This window comes from Danio rerio, chromosome 4 (genome assembly GCF_052040795.2).
Source record: "Danio rerio strain M-AB ecotype USA chromosome 4, GRCz13ab, whole genome shotgun sequence".
In the NCBI taxonomy this organism is placed as follows: domain Eukaryota; kingdom Metazoa; phylum Chordata; class Actinopteri; order Cypriniformes; family Danionidae; genus Danio; species Danio rerio.
This window is the reverse complement of record NC_141024.2, coordinates 135,001-149,396: the sequence shown is the minus strand read 5'-3', so window position 1 is coordinate 149,396 and position 14,396 is coordinate 135,001. Positions and strand designations below refer to the sequence as shown.

The following is a 14,396-nucleotide window of genomic DNA, read 5'->3' as shown; positions in this document are numbered from 1 at the left end:
AATAAATCCGGTATAAATCAACACTTTATACAGGCGTCAACATGTGAAGCGGAGCAATGCTTCCGTCTAAGCTGTCCTAAAGCTGTCTATTGTCCTCACTGTAGAAATAAATGCAGTTAATCTGGGCTAAAGCTACTCTTGATCAGTTCTACAGCCCAGATATTCTACATCTTCACTGCATAGGGTGAAACTGCATGTGTCCTGAAGTGTGTCCGCTGGTTAATATCCTAATATAATCCAGACTCCACATGGCAGATGCTGCGATTAACTATTGCACACATCATCAATAGCAATGCACGTCTTCATTATTATATATATCAGCATTATCAGCATTGCAGATGTGTTGGTGGAGGCTAACGAGATCTCCAACACTGGAGCATTCTGGGATTTCAGAGCTGGAGGTCACACTTGTAGAGCTCAATGAACCCTTCACCTACTCCAGACCTGCAGCACACACACTCCTTTCCCACTGTCAGATCAGACTGACCCGAGCTCAAACAGACCCTCACTAACTGCAGGATTCTGACGTGCACCTTTAGTGAAGCTGGAGCAGTCATTACCGTGAGAAGTGCTGTACAGATAGACGTGAATAGGGCATACGGAGGGACTTTTCATTCGGAATGAGCCCGTTTAGGGAAGAAACATCCCCATCATGTGTGCTGAGGGAGAAACTCATTAGGATGACTGTACAGGGAGCACGATTGGGGCTTTTTAGCTTCACCTTTCTTCAACTATCATTTATTTTTGCTTGCTTTAATACTGAAGAGTTTCTGCTTAATGTTTTCATCTCTGCGCCGTTCCTGATCTGAAGCTTTATATTCTGCCAATGCTGGATGTGGCCGGTGGACACCCGCTCTGTAAAGCGCTGTAGTGTTGCATTATATCCTGCATTTCCCTCAGTCTCTTGGTTTATTGCTGTATTTAGTAACATAGACGTGTTCTAGTCCTCTACGTGAGCTCTGTATTTATTTATAGTGTGGTTTATTTCACTTATTTGACTGATGTCTGTTGAAGGTGGAGCAGGAGATTCCCTCAGTTTAGAGATGTTACAGACATTACATTACACCGTCACTACAACATGATGTAAAGGACAGAAATGATCTGCCAGGCAGAAAACAGCATGTGTTAAGCCGCTTCAGGTAGTGCTGATTACACATTTAGCTTGTTTGGTGTTGGTCTGCTGGAATAAATGTATATCCGTCAGATTGTGCTTCACTCATTGACCACTGTAAGGATTATTCAGTAGATTGTAGAATGTAAACATTAATATCTGCAGATGGACTAGCTCCGGTCAGTCAATCAATACCTGCTCAATAGCAGAAGAAGGAATGCTGACTCCGCCCCCAGTTCTGACAACACTGATCTGAGTTCTGTTAAACCACTGATCTCCACTGCCCGAGTAAGACACTATATAGAGGGTGTTTCCCACCAGTCAAGAGGCACAGCACTGTCTTAATGAACCGTTACCAAATGCTTTTCTTACTCAGACTTTTGTCTTGTTTCTAGTCTAAATATCTAAAAACTCTTATATTAAGAAGCATTTTCTGGGCAAGCGAAACATATTGTCTTGTTTTCATAAATAATATGCCAATATTAAATGAGTTTTTCCTTAAAACAAGCAAAATAATCTGCCAATGGGGGAAGCAAAATCATGTTGTTTTTCCTTTTGACATAAGATTATTCTGCTTCCCCCATTGGCAGATTATTTAACTTGTTTTAAGAAGAACTCACTTAATTTTGTCATATTATATCTTAAAACAAGACAGTATGTTTTGCTTGTCTAGAAAAATCTGCTTGATTTAAGAGTTTTTGGATATTTGGACTAGAAACAAGACAAAAAATCTAAGTAAGAGAAGCATTTCTGCAGTGGCACTGAGCCGTACACAGATCAGAACACTTTCACGGCCGTTTCCACTGTCAAAGATACCTGAAAGCAAACCGGACCGTACCACTTTTTGGTCACCCTTTGCAAAGGGTACCTAGCACGAAAAAAGGGTCCCAAAAGGCGGAGCTAGACGTGCCGCTGAACGCTATTGGTTTACCGAGATACGTCTCTCGCAGAAGCAGGAGAATAAAAACAAAGGAGCCGCCATGTTTCAAACACACAGCCGAGACATTACACCGTAATAATATATACATATAATAACAAGCCGAGCTCAAACACACCATGTCCTCATCCTGATGAACAGCCACAACAACTCAATCTGCTGTGTCCTGTTATTGTTTTACGAGCCCGTCTAAAAGTGCGAGCGGTTTCACATTCCCCAGAGAGCTCGTCAGGCGTCTATATTAGAAATAACGAACTTCTTGAGCTCATATTAATCACGTGCTCGTGAACGCTGAAGCGCTCTGATATCCGATCCTTACAGAAAGAGACAAACGCGATAGTGAAGCGCCAAAAAACAAAGGAGAAGCCGGAAAACAACAGCAGAAAATGATGAGTCGGTAAACTAAACCATGAACACACGCCATGAGGAGCGCTGATCATCAGCTGCTGAGCGGAATGACGGAGAGACTCTATCAGAATCTCTCACACACACACACACACACACACACACACACACACACACACAGAGATGATGCTCTGCTCTGACTCTGGCCTGTGTCTCCAGCTGTTTTTGAACACAAATAAGGACTAAATGTCTGCTGTGTGTAGTTTATCTGTAACTGGTGTCATATCGGGGACTGTAAGAGTGTGTGTGTGTGTGTGTGTGTGTGTGTGTGTGTTCATATATGATCCTTTATTCATGTATTTGATGTAACGGCAGACGTTACAGTAGGCTATTATCATTGATCTGCAGGTATGATCATGTTGATGTAAGGTCAGTGATGAACATGTCTACAGTGCTGATGTGTGTGAAGCGTGTGTGTGTGTGTGTGTGTGTGTGTGTGAAGTGCTGCTCATATGATGCGTGAGCGACCCGTACAGCTTTACTCTACAGCAGGCATGTCCAAGCTCAGTTCTGGAGGGCCGGTGTCCAGCAAAGTTTAGTTCTAACCCCAATCAGACACACCTGGGCTAGCTAATCAAGCTCTTACTGGGCTTTCTAGAAACATCCTTGCAGGTGTGTTGAGGCAAGTTGGAGCTAAAATCTGCAGGACACCGACCCACCGAGTTTGGACACCCCTGCTCTATTCATTTGCTTGAGTAACAATGACGTCATCTGAAACTCTGTGGTACACCATGCCCATCATCATAAGCGTGCCCTTTTGTCAGCAGAATCGCCAGCCTGCTGAAGGTGACCCGTACTGGCCCTCTCAGTGGAACCGGGCCATTATATGGACATTTACTTTAGTTTGAGTCTAGAGAAGCTGCCTCCCTGCACACTGCATTACTCTGGACTGACGCTGGATCCGCTAACTGAATGCTGAGGTCTATTCTGACTATACTTCATTACATTAGAGTACTGATGCCATTAAAGGAACCACTCAAGCTTTCAGCAGAGGTTTAATAGTGGCTGGAGAACCGTGGAGGTGGCTCAGCGGAGGAGTGCGAGCTCCAGCAGCGCCTCTTCATTCTGCTCAGCAGACCTGGAACTAACATAAACATCCCGAAAACAAGCTGCAGCACGCCTCGGCTCCAGACACCAGGAGTGTGCTGGCGGACACATGAGGCTCACTCACCCGCGGCCCGGGTCCAGAGCGATGGCCCTCGGCTGGTCCAGGTCCTGCCAGAATAACACCTTGCGGTGCGTCCCGTCCAGCTCTGCCACCTCGATGCGGTTGGTCTCGGAGTCGGTCCAGTAAAGTTTATTCCCCATCCAATCGCAGGCCAGGCCATCCGGAGAGGCCAGACCGGAGATGACGGTGGTCTGAACGCCGCTGGGCGCCGAGCCGTTAAACAGCGTCCGTTTAATAGACTCCTCGCTCACGTCGCTCCAGTAGATCAGGCCCTGCGCATAGATATAATCCACCGCCGCCGCGTCCTCCAGACCGCCCATCACCAGCGTGGCGTTGGCCCGACCGTGAGCCGCGTCCACCAGACGCAGGTCCCTCCGGTTAGCATACAGGAGCAGCGGCAGCCCTGCAGGACACAGAGGGGAAAACAGACTAATGTCACTCCAGTGGAACACATCAGCACCATATACACGACATCAAGCAGAGGAATAAACACATCAGACACTCAAACGGAGAGTTCAGACCATGTAAACACACGGCTCTGCCTCACCTGCGCCACAGATTCAGCAGTTTCTCTCAGGTGTTGAACACAAAACTGAAGATATTCTGGAGAAAACATTCACACCGCACTCTTCAAAACATCTCCAGTGTTCAACGATAAACAAACACTCAAATAAACAGTCAGTGTTGTTTAATGTGAAATATCCCTTTCAGAACCAAACATAAACCCAATTCTACAGGAAAACATTGATTAAAGGAATCTATTATCCTCTCGCTCATCACACTGCTGTTGATTAATGATATCTTCAGGATATCTCCAGCATCAGTGCTCCTCCATCTCTGCTCGCTCTACAGGCCTGTGTCAGTGTCTGTGTCAGTGTTGTGTTTGTGACAGTAAGTGTGCAGAAACAGGTTTATGCTGTGAGAAGCCAGAACTAATGATGAGCGGTTCCCCAGAGCGCCGGGCTCCAGTCAGTGAGTGTGTGTGTGTGTGTGTGTGTGTGTGTGTGTGTGTGTGTGTGTGTGTGCGCGTCTCTGCAGGATCTGGCACTGACTCAAACCTCAATCTGACACATCCACCGCAGAACACCGGCTCTCCGCGACCTCAGCCCACCGCCTGCTCTCCTCACACGGGGAATTTCCTTTCACAAATATTTAGAAACTCGCAGAACTCCGGGCCACTGACTGAAGGCCGTGCCAGAGCTGCGCTCCGCCGGGCCCAGAGCAAATACTAGAAATATTGAGCACCGAGGACACTTAATATCTGGCTGAGGAGCCCGACAGGCTTCTAGCTGATCCACACACACTTTTACACACTTTGTGCTGCTGTGTGTGTGTTCATCACAGTCACACCTGAGCAGCTGTTCAACACCTCACACCTTCATCACACTGAAGAGGAGGAGGATTTCCACAACAAACACCACACAATCAGACCAACACAACACAACACAACAGAACAACACAACAGACTATCTGCTCCCAGAAACCAACTTCACAAACTGGAGCAGATTTCACAGCAAACTCGCTCACAGGCCACACACACACACACACACACACACACACACACACACACAAACCCAAACACACTCACTCGAGGCTTTTGTTGCTACAAGACAACAAAAGCAGCAGAAAAGCAGCGAGTTTGATGAAGGAAATCTCACACAAACACACACACAAACACACACACACACACACAAACACACACAGTGAAGAAACAAAACAGCACGTTACAGATCCACAACAATACAGCAGCAGCAGCTAAGCTTAGCATCGGCCGCTGAACAACAGCACTGATTCACCACACACTCACAAACACACACACACACACACACACACACACACACACACACACACACGGGCTCAGATTCAGCACATCGACACACACAATTCCAGGCGATCGGATGAAAACTCACCGCGTATCTGCAAACACAAAGTACACAGTAAGAGAGTCTGAAGCACGGCACCCATCTTCAACGCTCAGCCGCGCCGCGCCGCTCGCATCGCTCCGGCCGCGCGCGTCTGTGATTCGGGTTGTTCGCGTTGATTCTCCGCTGCAGTTTTTCATCGATTTGATGGTTTCGGTGTTTCAGTGTGACCGCGACATCTCGCCGTCCGTCCGTCGTCTTCCGCTCACAGGAAAAATGCCCGGACGCGTCCAAAACCAAACCCTTCCCCCTTTCCCTCACCCTCCCTCGCGCGCGGCTCGACTCTTTCTCCGGGGCTCTTCAGCTCGCTATTGTTGATTTTCATCGCCCTCGCGTCTCCCTCGGTCTCCACATCCGATCCCTGTGCGCTGGCCTCGGTTTAATGAGAGGAAAAGAGGCGATGTGGCGCGTCGCGGGCGTTCTGGACGCGTGTATCCAGGCGCATTCCAGTGGGACTAGTTTTTCACGCAGCGGTTTGTGCTGCGGCCCGAAACACAAAACAACACAAAGCGACAGGAGTTACAGTACACTGCTGATCACCACTGACTCTCAGCTATCCCCATCAGCAGTCCGTGCTGCTCACGACTGTTATAAGCGCATATTTATCAGTCCGCAGATCAGCTAATGTGCAGTTATTTTTAGATTTCATATTTATTTTGCACATATTAAAGTGTGCAGGAAATCTGTTGTGGATATGAGTTATATCAGTCCAGTTCCCCATATAGACATGTACGATGATGCATTTATAAGTGAGATCTACATATCATGAGAGGTGTTCTACTGAACAGGGCCCTCTTCTGTTTGCACACTGCTAAACACACACCATCACTCAACTCTCTGCAAACATTAGCTTGTGTATCTCATCATGATTACATTATTATTGCACCAAGTAAATGCTAATTAGAGACTACATGAAATCATTTGATCAATAAGATCGTAAAGGGTAATGTGGTGAAACATTATGATAACACAGTTATTATTTTATTCAAATGATGTAAATGTGAAAACTCTTGCTCAGAGTCAGACGATGCTTTAGCGTTCACGCTCATATGCTGATCTGATGATCAAGAAACATGCTCAGAGTACAGCTGTCCTGCTTCATAGAAATGTTTAGAAATGTTTTATTTGATGGATAAAGCTGTAAGTAACTGCTTTATCTGAAACAGAAATCATTGTAACTTTATAAACGTGTGACTTGATTATTAAATGACCTTGTTCACAGATCTGTACGCTTGATCTACTGTGCTCTGTACATACTCAACATGACCCTGGAGAAACTCTGACACACTGTCAGATCAGCTGCAGTGTTGTGCTTTCATTAACCCCTCAAACACTCTGTCTGTGTTATAATTAAATGACATTATTTAATGGTAATTATAATGTCGTTCTTCCTCTATCGTCACTATACGTGCATTCATCCTGTTTTGAAGCAGAGAAAATAAAAACTGAAGAATACCAACAAATCACAGCTCAAATAAAACCACAAACCTGTAAATCTTGAGAAAAGACTGCTTTATTGTTCAGCAGGAGAAATAATCACATTAATCTGGAGGTGTGTGTAAAAGCCAAAGCCCACCAAAAACATAACAACAACAACAACATATAATAATAATAATGAAGATAATAACAGCCGATTAGAGACCAGCCAAGCAGAATTAGAGTAGAAACACAAGTGAATGATCAGAACAGATCAATAATCATCAGTGAATGTGCCGCATGCTGTCCACCGCTGACCCATAATCAAACACACCCATCAGAGCAAAACAACCACAAACATCCACATTCACACAGCGCTGCGCACGCATCTCACACAACACACAACACACCTGGAGGAACACAACCGCAGGGACGTCTGTGCAACTCTAACCCAGCGCTTAAAGGAGACCTGCTATGCCTCATCACAACATCTGAGGTGTGCTTCAGTGTGTGTGTGTGTGTGCTTCAGTGTGTGTGTGTGTGTGCTTCAGTGTGTGAGTGTGTGTGCTTCAGTGTGTGAGTGTGTGTGCTTCAGTGTGAGTGTGTGTGCTTCAGTGTGTGAGTGTGTGTGCTTCAGTGTGTGAGTGTGTGTGCTTCAGTGTGTGAGTGTGTGTGCTTCAGTGTGAGTGTGTGTGCTTCAGTGTGTGAGTGTGTGTGTCAGTCTATGCTGACATCATCTTCAGCAGCTCAAACACTCTAATGGCTAATGGACAGACGGCTGCTTCTCACTCAGGCCTGCTGGACATGCTAATGAGATGGGCACTAGTGGGCGGGGCTTCCCCCTCCCCTAACATGTACAGAGGGAGAACGTCAATCACAGTGAGATTATAAAAATAGAAGTAATGAATGGATATCTGCACACACTGCTGCTGTTTTAATGTGTGTGTGTGTGTGTGTGTGTGTGTGTGTGTGTGTGTGTGTGTGTGTGTGATTTGGGCATAGTAGGCGTCCTTTAATTCCAGCTTCAGTGCTGGTGTGTGGTGCAGTGGAGACCCGTGTAGTGAAACACTGAGAAAGGAAAGCAGATATGAGGCCGGTGAAGGATCTCGGCTGTGGCGGCGTCAGGACCTGAGTTCAGTGTATTGCTTTATTTCTCTGCTTGAGCCGCTTCAGGTGAGCAGTGTGTGTGAGGCAGCGAGCGTCTCCGCAGTGTGTGTGAGCTCCTCACACTTCATAGTGCAGGTCGTTGAGCTCCAGACGGGTGTAGTGGCGTCTGTCGAAGGACTCCATGGCTTTACGGCCCACCAGAGCCAAGATGAGCAGCAGGAAGATGAGCGTGACCACCACCACGGCCACCAGACTGTTCTTCCACATCACCCGGGACACGGCCGGCTGCACTGGGGGACGCAGAGCCACGGACCCGGCCGGCAGAGAGCCTGCACGCACCCCCCCGACATCCACCCGCAGAACTGAAGAGGGGGACGGGGCGTCAGGGCTGCTGCTGCCGGGGGGAGTAGTGGCCGGTGGAGTGTGTGTTGTGCTTGGTGAAGTGTGTGTTGTAGTTGTTGTAGTCGTAGTTGTTGTAGTTGAAGTGTGTGTTGTAGTTGCTGATGTGTGTGTTGTGGATGTAGTTGGTGGAGTTTTTTTTGTGGGTGGAGCAGTGTGTGGTGGAGTGTGTGTTGTGGATGTAGTTGGTGGAGTGTGTGTTGTAGTTGTGGTAGTTGGAGTGTGTGTTGTTGTTGCTGGTGTGTGTGTTGTGGATGTAGTTGGTGGAGTGTGTGTTGTGGGTGGTGGAGTGTGTGTTGTGGGTGGTGCTGCTGGTGTGGGTCTGCTGGTTCTGGCTGGATGTGTGTCTGGTCTGGAGGGTTTGCTGGGTTTTCTGGCTCTGCTGGGTTTGGGCGGTGGTCTCGGCGCTCTGCTGCTGGAGGTGGAGGTGGGTGTAGTGACGGTGGAGGTGGAGGCTGCGGGTGGTGTGTTGGTCATGAGCATCAGCGGCTCCTCAGTCTGTGGTTCTGTGCTGAACTCAGAGCTGCTGGAGGATGATGATGATGATGCTGATGCTGGTTCTGCTGGTTCTGCAGTGGTGGTCATCGCTGCTCGTGTGCCGGTTGTGGTTGTGCTGGTGGTTCTGTGTGTTGTGGTTGTGCTGGTTTGTGTGTGTGCGCTGGCTGCAGGTCTGGCTGTTGTTCTTGCGCTGACTTTAGTTGTTGGATGAGTTACACCTGAAGAGATGAAGACTGAGCTCAGTCCAGAGCATAACACACACACACACACACACACACACAGACACACACACACACACACACACACAGACACACAACTGAAGACCACAGCTCTATTCATACTGTACTTACACACACACACACACACACACACACACACACACACACACACACACACACAGACAACTGAAGACCACAGCTCTATTCATACTGTACTTACACACACACACACACACACACACACACAAACACACACACACACACACACACACACACACACACACACACACACAGACAACTGAAGACCACAGCTCTATTCATACTGTACTTACACACACACACACACACACACACACAAACACACAAACACACACACACACACACACACACACACACAGACAACTGAAGACCACAGCTCTATTCATACTGTACTTACACACACAAACACACACACACACACACACACACACACACACACACACACACACACACACACACACACACACACACACACACACACACAAACAACTGAAGACCACAGCTCTATTCATACTGTACTTACACACACACACACACACACACACACACACACACACACACACACACAACTGAAGACCACAGCTCTATTCATACTGTACTTACACACACACACACACACACACACACACACTTGTACAGTCATTATGAGGCGTTTGGTGTCAGGTCTACACGCAGCCCGTGTCTGTTGTTCTGCTCACCCTTGAAGATGTTGTATGTGTTGACTCCAGCAGCGGCCGTCATCAGTGGACAGTCTTTCTCAGTGGGGCAGTGGAACAGCTGACAGATCGAACCCTCGGCCCCCACCGGCCTGAACACCACCAGGTTACACTTCAGACCTGCAGGAGAAGCAGAGCGGTTAGACCCGCAGCATTAGCAGTGGTCAGTGATGGTCAGTGGTTCAGCAGTGGTCAGTGATGGTCAGTGATGGTCAGTGATGGTCAGTGATGGTCAGTGGTTCAGCAGTGGTCAGTGATGGTCAGTGATGGTCAGTGGTTCAGCAGTGGTCAGTGATGGTCAGTGACGGTCAGTGGTTCAGCAGTGGTCAGTGATGGTCAGTGATGGTCAGTGGTTCATCATCTTCAGCTCACCTGCACTAACATCCTCCGCGCAGCAGCTCAAGATGCAGTCCTTCTCTGAGTTGGTGGCGCGCGGCACCATCAGCGCCCCCTGCTGCTCCAGAGCCACGCGCACGTTCACCATCACGTTCCGGTGCTGGCGAGAGTAACAGGTCTCTCTGTCGCCGTCTGACGCCCCACTGCGGGCCTGCAGGGCGAGGGTCAGCAGCAGCAGGACGGTCCTGAGCAGCATGATGACCCACGGAGACACAGAAGCAGAAGACGGAGCTCACAGACCTGTGGAGACACAGACGAGGGTTTATCTGCAGAGTCCAAAGAGCTCGCCACACACACACACACACACACACACACACACACACACCATCACCCAGCACAGCAGACATTAGTGGAGACAGGCTGTGTTGAACACCTCATCAGCAGAATACAGCAGCAGGTGATGATCACAGTCAATCTGCCACTGAAGATCAGCAATACAGGACAGAGACACGACTGACCGATGCTGTGTGTGTGAAGGCTGATCTCCATCTGATTCCTCTGTCAATGGGGTCCACAGTTCACACACACACCCACACACACACACCCTGACCGAACTTTGATCCCGTGTGGAGCAGCATTTATCAGAGAGCACATAAAGCTTCACCTCTGATCCCAACCCAGAGGATCTACAGCAGACTACAGCATTCACACTGTCAGCAGAGCGCCGTCACCACAGGGCCTGTGTGTGTGTGTGTGTGAGAGAGAGCGAGACCTTTGCACACTGATATTGATCTGTCTGAGAAACTGAACTTCAGTCTGATCAGTGAGGGTTGAGCAGTGCTGTAGCTGATGATGTTGATCAGTCAGTGTTGAGCAGGTCTCTCCTCAGTGTTGATGTGGCCGTTAGAGGAACTCTGCGTCTCTCTGGCCTCATCAGTGGTGTACAGCAGCTCATTATAAATACACAGACTACTGTAATGGAGTAGTTTTCCTCAGGCACTGAGTAGTCTTATAATCGTGTGCTTTTGAGCACGTGTGTACTGCAGTATCGGTGCTGTTACTCTGCTGTCCCTCAGTCTGCTGTATTGGAGGATTAGAGAAATCAGTGCTGTGATTCCTGTCCAATCAGATCACACACAACAGGTGAATCTCATCATACTGAACACCTCAACACACGAACACTTGATAACTGCAGCAGACTGTACACACACACTGACCCAGAGACTGTAGAGGATGTCCCTGATGAGGAGACGGCGGATGTGTACTGTACAAATCAAGAGTGTATTCAGACAGAAGAGCAAAACTCGCCTGATGAATGATTTATGTAGAAACACATTATACACTCGCCGGCAAACGGTTGAAGCCATAGCGGGCTATATAGCGTATATACACGTATGTCTGCTCCTATAAATAGAGGGACTCGCGCTCAGTGCAGGGTGGGAGTTGTTGGAGGTGTGAGTAGTGGCGAATGGTTGGTTGGAAAGTATTAAATGTGGATAGGGAATATTTTGTGTATAATTATTTTCTTTATTGTCTTTATTTTGGAAGGAAGCTTTTTAATGCTCTCACCTAACCCCACCCCGAGTGACGTCACTCGCTCCATCGAGTGCATTGGGTCTGACATTGCATTGCATTGCAGTGACGATACCGCGCGAGAACTGTTGACCATGGGGGTGGGGGGTGTCACTGGGGCACTTCAGATCATTTTGGAAGGGCACTTTCTATCCGAGACTAAAAAGGGCATGTGCACTGCACAGGTTGAGCCCTATGTGTGCACATGCCTGTACCCTAACAACGCCTCTGTGTGACTGACTGAAATGGCCTTAAACACCCAGCAGCACAAGACCTCAACATGCCGTCAGATTGATGCTGTACACCAACGTTGTGGGGACGCTGCATTTTGTTTGGAAATGAAAATGGGTTTGACGTCAGAACATCAGGCCAATGTCCAACTAAAACCTAACCAAATATCAGCGTCTGATTCCACAGCTCAGCGTTGTGTGGACGTTACCACCATGATGTCTATCAGATGTTGGATTTTGGTCGCCAGACCTGATGAATAATGTCAGTGTTTGACGTGAATATGATGCTGGTTTAAGATGTTGGCTCTGCTGGATTTTGGTCACTTTCTAATCAGCCAAATATCAACGTCAGTATTGGACATCGAAATATCCTTGTCTTCAGACGCTGGCTAGACATTGAATTTGGTCACCTGACATCACAACCTAAATCTGACCTCATATTAATGTCTGATGCCGATGTGTGCCTGCTGGACAATCACTACACGCACTACAGAATGTTACGTTTACACACACACACACACACACACACACACACACACACACACATCAGATGTAAACACAGCAGCGTTATACAGTGCAATACTCAGTACTCTTGAGCACTTCTGACAGCTCTACTGTTCACTCATACTCTGAGTAATATTCACAGCAGACACTGTTACTCGACTGCGCTCCCTCTGCAGGCGAGTAATGCTGCTTTTCCCTGAGTCTGACTGTTCAGTCCTCTCTCCACCACTGCTGACAGTCTACTTCATTCCCAAACATCATGATCAGAGCTCACAGCTGAACACACACACACACACACACACACACACACACTGCCCTCATCTGAGCATGTACATCTGATATTAGTAATGCCATGCGCTGACTTCTCCTCATATTCAGGAAACGCTGTGAAACTTTCCAGAATGTTCCGTTTAGCTGCTGGTGCTGATGCTGCCGGTCGCCATGGAGACTGAGCATCACTGTCCGGCGTGTGTGTGTGTGTGTGTGTGTGGGCCATCGCGTCGTGATGCAATTCTTATGAAACAGAAAAACCTCCAAACCCCCATCAGCCCCGCCAAAACCCCGCTGCATCCTGCCTAAAGAGTGCAGGAACAGAGCCCGCTCACTGTGGAGCATCAACACACAGTGCCCCGCTATTATCCGCGTGTGTGTGTGTGTGTGTGTGTCGACAAAACCCTGAACGCAGAAACTCGAGCGAGAAATCACACCGACAGACAGACAGACAGACAGACAGACAGACAGACAGACAGGCAGACAGGGTCTCCTCAGCTCGAGGGATATTCTGTGGTATTCTGCGCGGCGGAGTGAGCTCCATCACCTACCCTGTGATCAGCCGCTGCTGTGACCCATTTCTGTGTCTTTGTCCTCCGCTGGATGATGATGATGATGATGATGATGCTGTCTCCACACACACACACGGGCGCGCGCGCTGGTCAGTGATGCAGCAGATGCTCCAGAGCAGTAAATGATCAGTATTGAGCTGTTTATTCCTCTGCTGCTGTAATAATCACGTCTGGAAGTTCAATCTCTCTCCTATAAACTCGTAATGTGACGCGCGCGTTGTGGATGCGCGCGCGCGATAGTGCTGTGGCGCCGCTAGAGGGAGACGCGCTCATCATCATCATCATCATCTCAAGTCTAGAAGGGATACAGCTGCGGTACTCACGTCAGTGGATCTTCAACAGGACGCTGTCCATCAATAATCAATATTTCACCGTCACGGTGAGGGGATGGGTCAATAACACAATGTAATGGGTGATTTAATAAATAATATGAAACACACTGGGTATAACTACTGCTTTTACGGCACTGTGAGGCTTGGGTTTAGGAGTGGGATAAACGTTATTAAAATACATCTAATGGATAATTTAAAACATAATATAAATAATTCTCGTTAACCTCCCTTCTAGCTAACAACACTTCCGACTCACAGCTGGACGCACTTTATTAGAGATAACTGATAAACCTCCACAGTCAGAGCTGCTGCGATTATATATGATGTTTATTGATGCTTTATGCTTTAATTGAAGCCGTCATCTCAGCTTATTTATTTCAATAATCGCTTAGTTTATTGGCCGCGAGTGCTGTGCTGAACTCAATCCCCCATAATGCTGCAGTCCGCGCATGCCCGCCGCCCTGTGGACGACACATGAAGCGCACCCGCGGCCTGATGTGTGACTGGAGCTGGAGAAGGCCGGGCTGTTTCTGCAGTCAGATGAAGACATTAATGATAACAAACACACTGAAGACAGAAGCACTGCTCTACTGCTCAAATCTGAGGATTATTATCATATCAATATCCCCAAATCTCCTGAATGA

The 14,396-nt window shown here is 47.9% G+C and overlaps 2 protein-coding genes across 5 annotated transcripts in view; both read right to left on the bottom strand.

The window, feature by feature from the left end:
- Window positions 1-5,765, bottom strand: part of lrp6 (low density lipoprotein receptor-related protein 6) — a 30,828-nt gene extending 25,063 nt beyond the window's left edge. Inside the window, exons 1-2 of the mRNA NM_001134684.2 lie at window positions 5,532-5,765; window positions 3,625-4,024 (exon numbers count right to left, since the gene is read on the bottom strand). Of these exons, the coding sequence (NP_001128156.2) occupies window positions 3,625-4,024; window positions 5,532-5,586 (455 nt within the window). The 5' untranslated portion in view covers window positions 5,587-5,765. The remainder of the gene's footprint in view (window positions 1-3,624; window positions 4,025-5,531) is intronic.
- A 1,269-nt stretch (window positions 5,766-7,034) lies between these two features.
- mansc1 (MANSC domain containing 1) lies at window positions 7,035-13,666 on the bottom strand. Of its 4 annotated transcripts, none has more exon segments than NM_001442285.1 (4): window positions 7,035-9,181; window positions 9,919-10,056; window positions 10,309-10,572; window positions 13,400-13,666. In NM_001442285.1, coding segments are annotated over 3 exon segments (1,356 nt in total). In that variant the 5' UTR covers window positions 10,529-10,572; window positions 13,400-13,666; the 3' UTR covers window positions 7,035-8,183.
- Between the last annotated feature and the right edge of the window lie 730 nt (window positions 13,667-14,396).